This window comes from Melanerpes formicivorus, unplaced genomic scaffold, assembly GCF_026170545.1.
Source record: "Melanerpes formicivorus ecotype bairdi unplaced genomic scaffold, bMelFor1.0.p_v2 SCAF_36, whole genome shotgun sequence".
Lineage (NCBI taxonomy): Eukaryota > Metazoa > Chordata > Aves > Piciformes > Picidae > Melanerpes > Melanerpes formicivorus.
The window spans coordinates 2,839,501-2,853,741 of record NW_027142388.1 but is presented as its reverse complement, the minus strand read 5'-3'; the positions used below and the strand labels follow the sequence as shown (position 1 = coordinate 2,853,741).

Genomic DNA, 14,241 nt, shown 5'->3' with positions numbered 1-14,241 from the left:
CTGACAACTACCACTGCGGGTAGTGTCAACTTCTGGTTACATGCCAGCTGCTTCCACTTTGAAGTGGCTTCCTTAAAAGTAGTGGTGTGTGTACCAGAGCTTGCAAAATACTGTGTAAAAGTGTGTCTTCAGATTTGCAGTGACTGAAGAAATCTACACCTGTAGCAGCGTGAGATCTGAGCAAGCTGGGAATAGTATTAAGAGTGTGTGTGTGTGGCACTTCATAGGACACTCACAGTAGGGCTTTCTCTGAGAGCTTGATCCTTTGTAGGCAGGAAAAGCACAATGGACACTTCAAAGTTAAGAAAATATTAATGGAGATAATTATGTTCAGTCTGTAGCCACATTGGATCTGATGGAAACTAGCTAGTGAGCTGTCATGTTTCTGAAGAGATAAACCCCATGTATTAGTTAATACCAACTTTGAAACCAAAGTTTTATAAGCTGAGAGTTTGCACATAGTTGTTCTGTGTGAGTGGTTTTGTGATAGTATCCTTTGAGTTGTTCTTTGACAAAGTGCAACCTGAATCACTGCAGTCAAGAACAATGACACCTTTGGATAAACCTATCAGTGTGACATGTCACAACATATCTGTGGTGTGCATTGTTTCAAACAAGCTCTTTGGACAAAAGCATTATTTCCTTTTTGTATTAGAACTTCCCAGGAAAGCTTGGTGATTCATAGTCCTTGCAGAGAAATGACAGGTGTCATGGCAAAAGGAAATTATTTTTCTTCCTTAGCTTTATAAAAGTATTTAATTCTCAACAAGCTGCCAGAAAATGGTAATTATGGGAATGTTAAATTGCTTTAAGATGCTATTTCTGTATAAGCAACAAATTATTTAGAAGCATCTGTTTTATTCTTCTTTTTTTTTCTTTTCCAACAACTTGGATATTTATATGTAGCTGCCTCTTGGAATGGAGTTGCAGGTCATAGTGGCTCAGTAAATTATCATGTTGATAATGCACAGTCACCAAGTGCTCAAGAATGTTTGCAATGCACAGTGTAATTACTGGATTTTCATTAAGACATCTGAAAGAGGATTTCATATTTAAAAAGTCATATATCTAAGAATGAACAATTATTTTATATCCCCTACTCAACAGCAAATGGCATCTTTAGTAACTGACCACATGGAATCTTATGGCACAACATTTTTGAAGAGATGTTCCCCGACCAAAGTTGAAAAATTGGAGAGCAACAGATTGCAAGTCACCTGGAAAAATACTGACCTGGGCACAGAAGAAACTGATTCCTTTGACACGGTGATATGGGCAGTAGGTAAACTTGATTAATCTTTATTTTCAATGCTTGCCGCTCTGCAAATTAAATCCTCTCATGGAATAGAATAGAATAGACCAGACCAGGTTGGAAGAGACCCTCAAGATCATCGTGTCCAACCTATCGTCCAACACCACCTAATCAACTAAACCATGCAACCAAGCACCCTATTAAGTGTCCTCCTGAACACCTCCAGTGATGGTGACTCCACCACCTCCCTGGGCAGCCCATTCCGATGGGCAATCATTCTCTCTGTGTAGAACTTCCTCCTAACCTCCAGCCTAAACCTCCCCTGGTGCAGCCTGAGACTGTGTCCTCTTGTTCTGCTGCTGGCTGCCTGGGAGAAGAGACCAACCTCTGCCTGTCTACAACCTCCCTTCAGGTAGTTGTAGAGAGCAATAAGGTCACCCCTGAATCTCCTCCAGGCTAAGCAACCTCAGCTCCCTCAGTCTCTCCTCACAGGGCTTGTGTTCCAAACCCCTCACCAACTTTGTTGCCCTTCTCTGGACTCATTCCAGCAAGTCAACATCCTTCCTAAACTGAGGGGCCCAGAACTGGACACAGTACTCAAGGTGTGGCCTAACCAGTGCAGTGTGCAGGGGCAGAATGACCTCCATGCTCCTGCTGGCCATACTGTTCCTGATGCAGGCCATGATGCCATTGACCCTCCTGGCTGCCTGGGCACGCTGCAGGCTCATGTTCAGCCTACCATCAACCAGCACCCCTAGGTCCCTCTCTGCCTGGCCGCTCTCCAGCCACTCTGACCCCAGCCTGTAGCACTTCATGGGGTTGTTGTGGCCAATGTGCAGAACCTGGCACTTGGATTATATAGGGACAAACAGACCCCCTCTTTTTTATTAAATATTTAGTGACCTGAATGTTAGTAGTTTTAAAATTATTTTCTTTCACACATGACTTGCTCTAAAAAACATAGGAAATCTACAGTGAATAGAAAAAAGTCTGTGGTAACTACTTTTACATGAGCTGCAATAACTGGGAGACATTTTAATGTTCCTCACACTTACTAGAGAGTGAAGGCATGGATTCTAGCAACCTCTGTGGTGCAGGTAGTGTTCTTTAAATCCAGACACCTGACCACCTTCTGTTCAAGAAGAAGGTTTCTTCTAGGAATGTTTCTAAGCTGTGCTGCTTCAGTTTGTTGTTTCACCCATCATCAAATTTGAAGAAAGAAGTAACTGCTCCTGAAAATCTGAGCTTATTGCAGGGAACCCTGAGCTTTTGGAAATCTGGTTAGGAGCTATCATATATCTCAGGCTCCTTGAAACAGACATTGGATGCCTAAGTCAGAGTAAATCAGTTTCAAAGAATTTTGTGATAAATGGGTATGGGCATAATCACCAGAGATGGGAATTAAATCTGGTTTTTTCCTCCTTTGAGTGAAACACTACTTCTTGTAAGGATTAACACACAAAATGCTCTGAGGTAGAAGGCTCCAGCCCACAGAAACAAAAGTACACACTGCATTGCTTCACTAAAGCTGCTTGCTTCTTGTTGTTAGCCCTCAGTTCTTATATTGGTTCAGATGGATAGCAAGCCTGCCAGAATAGGAGAATTCTTGTTTTCTGTGTTTGTAGAGCTTTGTGAATATCTGGAATTCTAGATAAATAGTGGATGGCTGCAGCTAGTAGTGACACTTTGCAAGAAGATCATATCTGGCGAACAAAGGCTTGAATTTAGTGCCCATGAAATCTGTTTTGATGCAGAAGAGCTATCAGTTTTACTAGCAGATTTAGCAATTCTTTTGCTTCATTTTTATGCTATTCTTTTCATCTGACACAACTGGTTTAGAGTAGGGGGGAAGTATTACTCTCTGATTTGTTGATAAAGTTGAATTCTTGTGGTCATAGAATAGATTCATTACAGGAAATGGGAACAAATCATTTACAGCACTTCGGAGTTTGCCCATTGGACTGACTCTGTTGTCTTGTCCTGTTGTTCTTTTCCCCTAGCTAAGTCAGCTTTGTATCTTCCCAATACCCCAAGCAGAATGCAGATTTTTATGTTGTTACAAACATTTTCTTTTGTTTGTCACGATCACTGTTCTCTTAGAAGTGCAGTGGGCTTCTATAAGTTATGGCAACAGTCTGTAATAATGGGGTGTGCTCAGAAGAGCCAATCAAAGGCACTAGTGCTTGCCAAGAGAAAAAAAGGTCATGCTCTGCAGAGACGTGACAATCCTGAACACTGTAGCATAATACTCATGAAGTGAGATGAAAATGTTTCCAAAAAGTGGGTTTCTCTAAATTCCATATTTGATTGTGCTCAAGCTTCCTAGTAAAAGTGCAGTGAGGTGGAGTCACACCTGTGAAATGTCAAGTCAATTTGTTTTCTTTTGCCAAAGATGGGGGGAAAAAAAGCCATTAAATTGAAATAAAAAGAAAAAAAAATACCTTGGATTAGTGGTAGTTATAATGGAATAAGATTGCATGATATACTATGGCAACTCACTTGTAATGTGACTCTGCTCACTATTTTTGATAGAGAGGAACTGCATGTAATTGTTTTTGTCATGGATTTGAATTACAATCCATGCTTAAAAACTGCAAAATGAATAGTTTGAGGGGTTGGGGGGGGTTGACTTCCCCCCCCCCCCCCCTTTTTTTAGTGTTCAGATTGGCACTCCACCCTTAAGGATTAAACACATTAACAGTTAAAGCTAGTTAATTGATGTGCAGTCCACATGATTCATTGTTTTGCTCTGTATCAACACACCCACACCAGGTGTCTCAGATAATAGGCTGGGAAACTTAGTAGTGGTGAGGATTTCCTGTCTGCAGATGTGCCAGTTACAATACTGATTGAAGAAAGTCAGCTTGTAGAGTTAAAAAGCAGCAGCTATTGTTAACTAATTGTAGCCTGAATTACAGCAGATATTTCCCTCACTTTTGTAAGTAGATTGAGGCATTTTTGTAGGATTTTGAGTAATGTTGAAAATACTTATTGGCAGTAGGGCATAATTTGAGTTTTGTAAGCTGCAGTATTATCTCTTAATGTAGAACCTTTGGGGGAGGGGAAAAAAAACCAAGCAACAAACCTACTACACTGTTTCTATGAAAACTTTTGGTTATCTCTTGGAATATCTTCTGATAGTATGGGCAAGGCTATAAAAGCAGGCACAATGCTCTCTTTGCTCTTCTAGCAGCTTTTTTTAACCAAGCAAAATGTTTGGAGTTAAAAAACCCCAAACTGTTTGGTAACTTTTAATGGAATTTAAAGGTTTCAATCCAAAGCTTTTGTAGGTAACCATTGTGGACCTGTGCTATTTGCTGAGTGACTATATGGTTATCAGTGAAACAGCTCTTTCCAAATCTTTATTCACTTCTGCTTGTCTAGTCCTGTAATGTCTTCCTGTCTTTTACTAGTGCTCTGTCATCTACTTTTGTGAAGATTCTTCTGAAACAATAAGCTTTTGAGATTTTTTTGTTCAATATGAAACCAATGGACTTTTAATACTAGACATAAATTTCAGCACTAAGGTGCTGTTTGAGCTGGTCACTGATGGTTAGTCTTTACCTGAATGGTGGCTTAAATTAATTTTTAAATGGTGGAAAATACTCCAAAGTAATTTCATTAAATCAGTAGAATTACTGTGACATTTTCTACAGAATGCAGGTTCTGTTCACCCATAAATGTCTGAGATTCAAGCTCACTTAGAAGACTTCAGTTCTCACCTGAGGAGTGAAGACCTCACTTAGAATTGGCTGTGTACTAATTTTTGAGACTGCAGAGCTGTCCTTTAAGGGTGTACAAAATCTTTGGTTAAAGCAAGCTTAGTGTGGGAGGATGAATGTAAAGGTGAACTGTAGCTTTCTTCTCAGATGTTTCCAGCCTGCTATATGTCATACAGGACTGAAAGCAACAAAAAAAAGACTGTTAGAAGTTTGTCCTATACTGTAAAGTTTTGATTTGGTTGCATGACAATTGGAGTTGCTTCTTTATGCTGCTGTTTGGGTAGGACCAAAGCAACACATTCCCAGATGTCGAGTGGTTGGTGATGGCCAGGTGTTTACTGATTGCGCTGTCTGCTAGTAGCTTTGTGCTGAGATGGCTTCTCTGTATATTAAGTATTACTAGTGAGTGCTACAGGACACAGTAGAGTTTAGCAAACTTGGCAAAGCACCAGTTGCAACCCTGGCACTGACTGAGGGTCAGATGTTTTTCAGATTGTTGCAGGCATGCTGAAAGTTTTCAGTAATGACTGAAATGTTCAAAAATGACCTTGTAAAATCAGTGTACACAGCTATCAATGTGGCAAGGGTCCTGAACTTTTTAACCTCGGTTAATCTTAGTTTGGTCAGTATGTTCTTGTAATCTGAACATTACTCACACTGAATTGATCTTTATTAGTCATCATCAGCTGGCTGTATTTTAGCAAACACCCTGTGGGTTTTGAGGAGGGATTTGAATGAGGAAAGATCTTGAAGCTAATTTTGAGGAGTGTCAGGGACCCAAAACAAGATGAGAGAGAGTTCCAAGACTGGGAACACAAATGAGGTTTTGATTAAGGTCAAACTGAGATCAGAATGGATAAAGTTATGAAGTACTGTGTCAAAATACCAGTGTATAGGTAGGAAGTGTAGAAGACTATCTGGCTCATGTTTTGTGCTAGAAGAACCATCCTGTCAACTTGCAGTGTCCTCACAGCAGCCATCTGCAGCGTCATGCCTGATCATAAAATGCCTGGTTGGCTCTAGTTTGGATTGTTCAAATGATGGAGAGTAAACAGGCATTCCAGCTTTGTGGTTATGAAACTGCAGAAGACCCATTATAAAATTCTGCTGTCAGCTGCACCTTTATCACCTTGGGAAATCTTATGTTATGCAAGAGAGTGCTGTCACTCATTTGCTGTTACTACTTACTTGACTATGCCTTTTCCTGTGGTTTCTTCTTAGTTCAGCTGTTTCAGTCTCCCATATTAAAGGTCCTGCACCTGAAGGTCACAGCAGCCTGATTTCCTTCACCTTTGTCAGGTGTGATTTGCAAGGCCCCTTAGCAGACAGTGGGACAGAAATGCAAAATCACAGCATAAGCACCCTAGCAGCCTCTTGCTTCTCTCTGTAGCTAAGGTTAGGAAGCCACATAAAATATTATTTGTGCAAGCTAAGAGCTTTTACAAAAACAGATCAGAAAACTGTTTGTTCTTCTACAGTTAAAAGTCAATGGGTGCAGGCCCTGCAAGCAGAGATCTGTGGGGTTTTCACATCTATGTTGTTACTGTGTTAAAGATGAGCTTATGATGTGACATTAAAAGTGCAAGAGGCAAGCAAGCATTTTAAAGGTCAGATTTGAATTACTGCTTTTCCTCTAGATGTCTGGCATGATATCTTGCTGTTCTGAATAACAACTAAATCTCGTCTTGTATCTTATTCAATCATACACTCCTTGTTCTGTGGCAGTTTCAGGGCAGTGGACATTTTAAAACTAAAAGCATGTGTGCTGGCTTTAGGGGAAGCAGGGAAGAGAGGCAACCATCTCTGTGTTGTGTCCCTGGCAGGATTTGATACAGTTTTGTATTGCCCTCTGAGTCTTAGAAATAAGATGTAAACTCATACTGTCTTGAAGCTGTGAATGGCAAAGGCTTAGGAGTCATAGGTGTGAAACAAGTGTCTTTCTGATTTGGTATTTCTCAGAAATGGTGAGAACTGATTCTATAATACAAGAAAAAGAATGTTGGGAAATAGCAGAATTTCCTGAATTTGACATTAAAGCTTACCAAGACACATTGGATAATCATGAACCTAAATTACTGAATTTGAGGTAAAGCAAGATCAGTAACTGTAATTCTGGTTTATGGAGGGAAGCCAGCGTGGGGCTGAAGGCCAATAAAACTTCAGGTTTTTAAAGGTTTGGGTTTGCTTTCAGAAATAATATTTAGGCAAGAAAAGTTGAGAGAGAGACTTCACTATGAGTAGCAACACATTTTCTGTAAGTCAGCTATTAATACCAAGCAGTGCACATGTTAAAATAGACTGGAATGGAAAGGTTAAGTGTTATCCTGCAGATTTGATAAACTCAGCTGTTGTTGTCACAGGTCTTTAAATTACTCTATTGACAATTTTTCTTTTTTTCCTCTTTCAGTGCCTGCCATTGCGTGCTAAGCCTTCTCTTGGCTCTGCCTGGCAGGAAAAAGGGGAAACTAGAAAACCCCATTAGTTGTCCATTTGCAGAATATCCAGGCTTTACTCTCAATACACAAAGAAATACAACGGTAGGAAGTTGTTTCACATCCGAGCCTAGATAAGGTCCTGGAGGTTTATTATTTTTGTTGCCTGATAGCATCAGGACTGGGGAGCAGGGGGCAGAGAAGGAACAGCAGATCAACATCCCATGGGGACAACAGAAGGGAAGACAGACAGATAGCCAAGTGCCGACAGCTTCAGTCAGTACTCCCAGAGGAAGTGTTGGTTTCACCAGATGAAATTAATACACAGAAGTCTTTACAGAGGCATTCAGATGTGACATTGTTTGGGGGGCCTGGCTATATGGCAGATGTATAAAGCACTGAATCATATGTTTACATATAATTAGGTCTGTATTGACAAGCCAGGTTTTCCTTTTGTTTAATAATTTCCTACATTAACATCAAAGAGCTTGTTTTTGTAATGAAAGCACATTTCCCTTTTTGCTTTGCTTTGCTATAGCTGTTTATTAACATCAAACAAAATCATGACTCACTCAAGGGAGGCCTATAGATGTACATACCCACATTCATTTAGAGCCTTTAAAAATGGATACAATGTTATAAAACTTCCTCAATTTGGATAGATTCAGGTAGTAATTTCCATGTGATCTTACATGAACCTACAAATCTGGGGAGTACCTTATAATTTCTCTATGCTTATTACCCTTCAAATGCATCCTATCCAATTTTGCAAATGTAAGATTCCAAATTCTGGGTCAGGAATTTGATTGATACTCTGTACAGTGTAATGTTATCAAGACTTTGGTGGTCTAAGTGGTAACTCTATACAGAAAACACCACAAAAATATCTTTAACAAGATGAGATGGATTTTAAACCATTAGAGGGAGAAGCTGTAATAAAATCCAGGCTTGGTATAGATTTTGCCTCATTGGGTTTTAAATCCATTTAACATAGTGTTTCTAAACTCTACAGAAACAGCTCAAATTCAGAATCTAAGCTAAATAACAGCAGTAAGGACTTGAGAACTAACTGGTAAACTTTTTCATTCAAGCAAGGGTACCAAAGAAAACTTTAAGTGTATCAGATAACAAGAAGAGAGGACTTCAGGAATGTTTAGTGTTGAACATAATAATTTTTTATCCCCAAGTATTCACAGGTGGTTAGTAGTGAGTGCCATTCAGTTAATAGTTACTGGAAATTTTCAGTGTAGTTGATTAGTTCTATTAGACCTAGATTCATGCCACATCAGGAAACTGAACTTAAGAGTGTGCAATAAATATTAAACCATGTGGGGGTTTGCATTTCATTTTTTTCAGTGGGTGTTGTTCTGCACATTTTTAAAGGATAACTTCCTCTGACTGAGTCTGATCAAAGGCAATAGTAATAGAGCTCACTTCACAAAGAAATTCATATCCATACCTTCCACCCTCACAGCTTTTTTGGTATAAGGTTTGTCATGTTTCTACTTGGACTATCAAATAACACAAAGTTCTTAGAAACCCACAGTGGAGGATGCCAGCTTTTTAGATTAACATTGCTGAAGTCTCCCAATAGTTCTTTCTTTAATTTCCATTTTTTTTTACCTTAAGGCCGAGCTCCTGACACTAAAACTCTCAATTTGGATGCAGTTGGAGTGAAAACTAATGGTGAAACTGGAAAGATCATTGTTGATGCCAGTGAAGCTACTTCTGTTCCTCACATTTATGCAATTGGAGACATAACAGAGGTACTGAGTCTACATAAACTATTTTACAATAACAGGAAGCCAACTTTGTTCCTGACTAATAACTAGTCCCCAGATGTCGTCACGCTTTAGCATATAGCTTGGTGTTTTGCTCTTTTTCATTTTGCAGAGCTGTGGTGTTTATGCCAGCCACCTGGGTCAGTAATTTCCTTCACATGAATCTTGTGAAGTATCTCAGCATTATTACTGATGTTTATCAGGGGATGCTTCATTGGTCAGAGACTAATAATAATATTTTTATCACTTTGGTTATCTTTCTAATAATGTTTTTATCACTTATACTGTCTGTGAGTGCTGAGTGAAAGCAGATCTTAATCTTCTGCAGTTGCAAACACTTGCTAGGAATGACCACATCAAGTTTTGTAATTCTGTTTTTTTGTGGTTTGGGGTTTAATTGAGACTAGCCACAAGACAGCATTTCAGCTCCCTGACACAAAATGCTTCTGACAAAAGTGTCTTCCTTTGAAATAAGAAAGCGTAATTGTTGCAAGTACTAAATGCAGTTGACTTTTGTTCATGAGATGTGAATAATTATGCCAGGTGAACATGAGGTGGGTGTTCCATTGTTTTGCTACTTTCTTTGTTTGTTTTGTTATAACTTGAACAAAATAATCTACTTATTGTAGGTGCAAAGCCAGAATTCTGTGGCCTTAGTCTAGTCCTATTGATGATCTGCAGTTCTCTATGACAAGAATGTCTCATCTTGATCAAAGTGCACGCAAATACTTTCAATCCCTCAATTTTCAGTTCACAGAACGACTCAGAGTCTATGTGCTGTAAATTGGGTATCTTCAAGTCTTTTGTCTTCTTAAAAATAAATAGTTTGTCTGCATTCTCAGCTGTGCAGTTACAAAAGGATTTCTTTTATCAGCTATCTGCTGTTCCCGAAAAATTTGGGCAATGTGTAGAATACAGAGACTGAGTGTTGCAAGGTACAGAATTCTTTCACCTGTTACTGAGTTTAATGTAACTGAGCACATGCCTTCCTATCAAGATTGGTTTTGATAGAGTGAAGGCATCCATTTTAAAAGTCTGGTAAATATGAATAGCAATAGCCAAACACTATAGATAGGATAATTTGAGACACCTCTAAAAGGTTTCTTATTCTCCCATGTTTAAAGCCTCTTAAAGGCCTTTCAGGTTTGTGAACTGTACAGGTGCTCTATTTTTTGAAAGGATCTAACAGGTCTTGGTAATAACCTTGCAGATTTCTGACTGGACTCTGTCACTGCCAGAGATACTGAAATCTCATAAATCTACTGACCATTCATGACCTCTTCCCCTCTGTGAGATGTGTTTCTTCCTGTCTATCTCTATCGTCACGCAAATGACTTGCCACTTCCTTTGAAAGTGTGTTAAAACTCTTTCCTCCTCAACTGTTTTTCCTTTTTTTTTTCCTTCCTAACTCTCACATCTTCTCTGTCCTGTCCAGTCACTCTGAGCTTTGGGATTATGCACAGTTCATCTCCTTCCTTCTCACTTCACATACAGGTTCAGTCTGTGTTTGTTACTTCTTGCTCTGGAATATTTCCTGAAGTCCTCTTTTTGCTCACAACGACCTCCTACTCCTGCTTGTCCCTGATACTTGCCTTGGTTGGGCCTCCTGTTTCCCAAACTTTAAAATTCATCCAAGAAGGTTGCTAGAGGCAAAGCTGGTAGGCCCTTAGATTCTGTTGCTCATTTTGCTGCTCAGTCTGCAGCATTATTTTAGGCAAGACATTTCCTTTTAGGTGCTTTGTGTCTTCTGCCCTTTGAGGATTTAGTTAAGTAAGAAAGTTGGAGGCAGGATGCTCTCTTCTTTCCTACTCTGGATCAAAAAAATCAGGTCTTCATTTACTTGCCATTTTCATTTTGTTGTTAAAATTTTGATTTCCTCTTCCTGCTTTTTTCCTTATTAGTGCAGATTTTTGACTCAAGTTGCTCAGTAGACGCTTGTAAATGGAAGTATTAAAAACAGCAACACAGTTTTATACTGTGTCCATGTGCAACTGGAGAAAAACTGGAAGATTAAATCAGTGCTCTGTAGAAATATTTTCTTAAGTTTTTATCTGCATATGGGCTCAATATAGTTAAATCACAATATAGTACTCATGCCCTTACAGAGTTTAAAGAGAGAAGGAATCATTGCCACTATCTTGTCTGACTCCAATACAAGATGAGCCATGTAATTCCCCTTGCTAAGCAATAAAGTTTGCTTTATTTGAATGCTTAAATTTTATCTTTTTTAAAAGCAGAATTAATTAGGATGATAAATTTCACTGACATGGGAACTGGCAGCAAAAGAAAATTCTCTGTTGGTGCCCATCTCAAAGGATAAACACAGAAGAATCAAGTGCATCCAGCTAAGAAACACGAAGCTGTGGAGCTTAGGGTGCAATACTTTCTGGGTGAGACCTACCAAAAGAGCTCAGGGAGGAGCCTTCTGTTTGCTGTGAATGAGCATCAGTGATTCTTCATAAGATTTTATTTTTCTCCAGTGCTCCTACTCAGGATTTTTCTTTGCTCTCTTCTATCTTTGTCAGAGTCTCTTTGCTACCATAAAATGCTGCTTCTCATGCCTCTTCCATTTACCATGCTGCACTGAGTGGATACTAAATTGCAACCAAATAGCTAGAACTACTTTTTATTGTTGTTGTTTTAAAATTCAGTGTCCTGGCTGGAAGGGGAGTGAGAGAGGGCCAGAGAGGGTTTCCTGATATGCTCAAAATGACTGTTTTCATTTGGGAGTCATACTCAGCTGGCAGAAATGGGAAACTATGTGCATGGGTGTCTTGTTGCACCCTTGTATGGCAGATGGAATCTTAATGTTATCTAAGTTGTTCATTTGGAAGAAAAGTGAAGGGAAAAGCCCTCCCAGTCAGTCAGTTTGTCTGTCCTCAAGGGAGGTTTTTCAAGCTTTGGCAAAATACATTCAACTGACAAGTGAAATTAAATTTATGTGTTTTCATCTTCTGAATTAAGGACAAGGAAGATCAAGCAGGATTTTTTAGCTTAAATTTTTATGTAGTGCTGATGTAAACTCTGTGTTAAAATTCTTCCTCCAATAGCATTCTCGTCGAAAAGCATGGCATACACTATAACGAAGTTCTCTCAGGAGGAGGTTTATTGTATGGTTGTGCTGCTATACAGCTGTCATATTTCAAAGGGTGTTCTAACAAAGATATGTAGAGAAGGTGGAATGTGCAGTATGTTGCTTTGAATAGAAATAAGACCAAATAGAATTGTGTTAGAACAAATACGCGTTACATCAAAGCTTTTTAAACTCTCTTAGGAGCCATCTCCTTCAAATATCTAATACATTGGAGGATTCTTAGGAACAATTCATATCCATAATAATCAGCAGAGTAGTTCTACACATGACTGAAAAGTGAATGTTCCTTTCAAATATTTACCAGGGAAGGTCTTTATGTCATTATTTATGAGAGATTTGGCTTTATCTGCATGGATGGTTTAGTAACTAGTTGGGTTTTATGGAATGCATGGCAGTGCTTTCAAAATTTTTATCTCTCATTCCAATCTTCTATTCATTTCTGGAATGCCAAAACAACATCTGTATTTCCTGCTACAGAAATGATTGACAGCCACGTTTCAGGCAAAGTGTGTGTAAGAAAAAGCAAATGGCAAATTTCATCTGGTAAATGACATTTACAGACTTGAAAGTCAAAATGTTAGATTTGGAAAACCATGGCTTGATGAACCTTAGGGGGTAAAAAGAGATAAACTTGCAGCTTTGTGATTTGTCATGAGCTGTAGGGAAAAAGGTTGGGTTTTGTTAACAGTAAGAACTGCAGTTTGTGTTACTGAGTTAGACCTAATGTTTGAGGGTTTTTTTGCAGTGGAAGTTTTATCTTAAGGGGTTATTAGCTCAGGTAAAAGCATAAATGCATATTAATATGCAGCTAATTGATACTGTACATGTACTGAAGTAAACGATAAATAATACCGCCTTCAGAATCTCTCCAGCAACACAGGAAAGGTAAGCTGGGAAAGAAGAATGAATTCCAGTAAATGCTAAAAGCTTCAGGGTCAGGGCAAAAAAAATAAAAAAGGTTTGAAAAACCTGAACATGGGTGGTAGAGAATCCTTATTGTATTTTCTGCTGAAAACTAGCTTTGAGAATTTAATGCAGCTACTTCCAGCTGGGACTTTGAAGGACTGTGACAAGTGTGTCTCGATAGGAGCTGTGTGAATCAAAACTTCACACATTTTATAAAGTGTTCTGTGTTGTCTCACAGAAGTGTGTTTCAGCTACAGCTCTATGACTTCATTCCTTCTAGATTGGTGACCTTTTTCCTCAACTTGGACAAGCATCTTGATAATATGCCTTGGACAAACCCTTAAGTAACTTTTTTTACTAGATTAATGAAGTTTGTTAGCTCTTGTTAACTTCCATGGACTGTTCTTCCTCAGACTTCAAGAAAATTCCTTTGAAAATGCCTTCCTTTAATTTGCAGAAACTTCCAGTTTCCTTAAAACTAGCACTGGAGTTCTGATGGTGCATTGGTATTGTGCCAGCACTTAAAATTAGGGCTCTGGCACTCTGCATGGCCCTGTTTGGATATAAAAAGTACCTAGGACTCATGGCTTGAAATGGAGCATGTCCTGGTCATATCCTGCTATCATTCCATTTCTCACTTGCAGGAAGTTTGCATTTGCCAAAAGCAATCTTTTTTCAGGGCCCTCTTTAATACCAGAGTCTGAGACAAGGACCAACTCAACCTATAGCCTTCAGTGCTAGCAAAATAGCGTTCCACTTCTCCAGTCTTAAGACCAACGTAGGAAGTCAGTACAGTGCCTACAAATAGCTAAGTTTGTGTCTGGTCTGTAAGACTGTGATGGACAACTTTTTTTAAAAGGTCTGATATTATAAAAACACTGCTGCTTTATTAGGCTTTTCCTGCTTTAAAAAGACCTTCTGAAAACTGTCTTGATGACTTGATATGAAAAGAAAGGGAGAAGTAAATTAATTCCATGTGAATGTCATCTGCTTTTCGAGAGGTGACACAATAAGACACATGATTTCGACACATTCCTGGTGTTTGTTCCTTGCT

General features: G+C 39.0%; 1 protein-coding gene across 2 annotated transcripts in view; it reads left to right on the top strand.

Moving 5' to 3' along the window:
* The window catches only part of TXNRD2 (thioredoxin reductase 2), a 33,620-nt gene that overhangs the window by 10,073 nt on the left and 9,306 nt on the right, over positions 1-14,241 (top strand). For both annotated transcript variants that reach the window (XM_068157311.1, XM_068157310.1), the window contains 2 exons: positions 1,108-1,282; positions 9,036-9,172. In XM_068157311.1, coding sequence (XP_068013412.1) covers positions 1,108-1,282; positions 9,036-9,172 — 312 coding nt within the window. The remainder of the gene's footprint in view (positions 1-1,107; positions 1,283-9,035; positions 9,173-14,241) is intronic.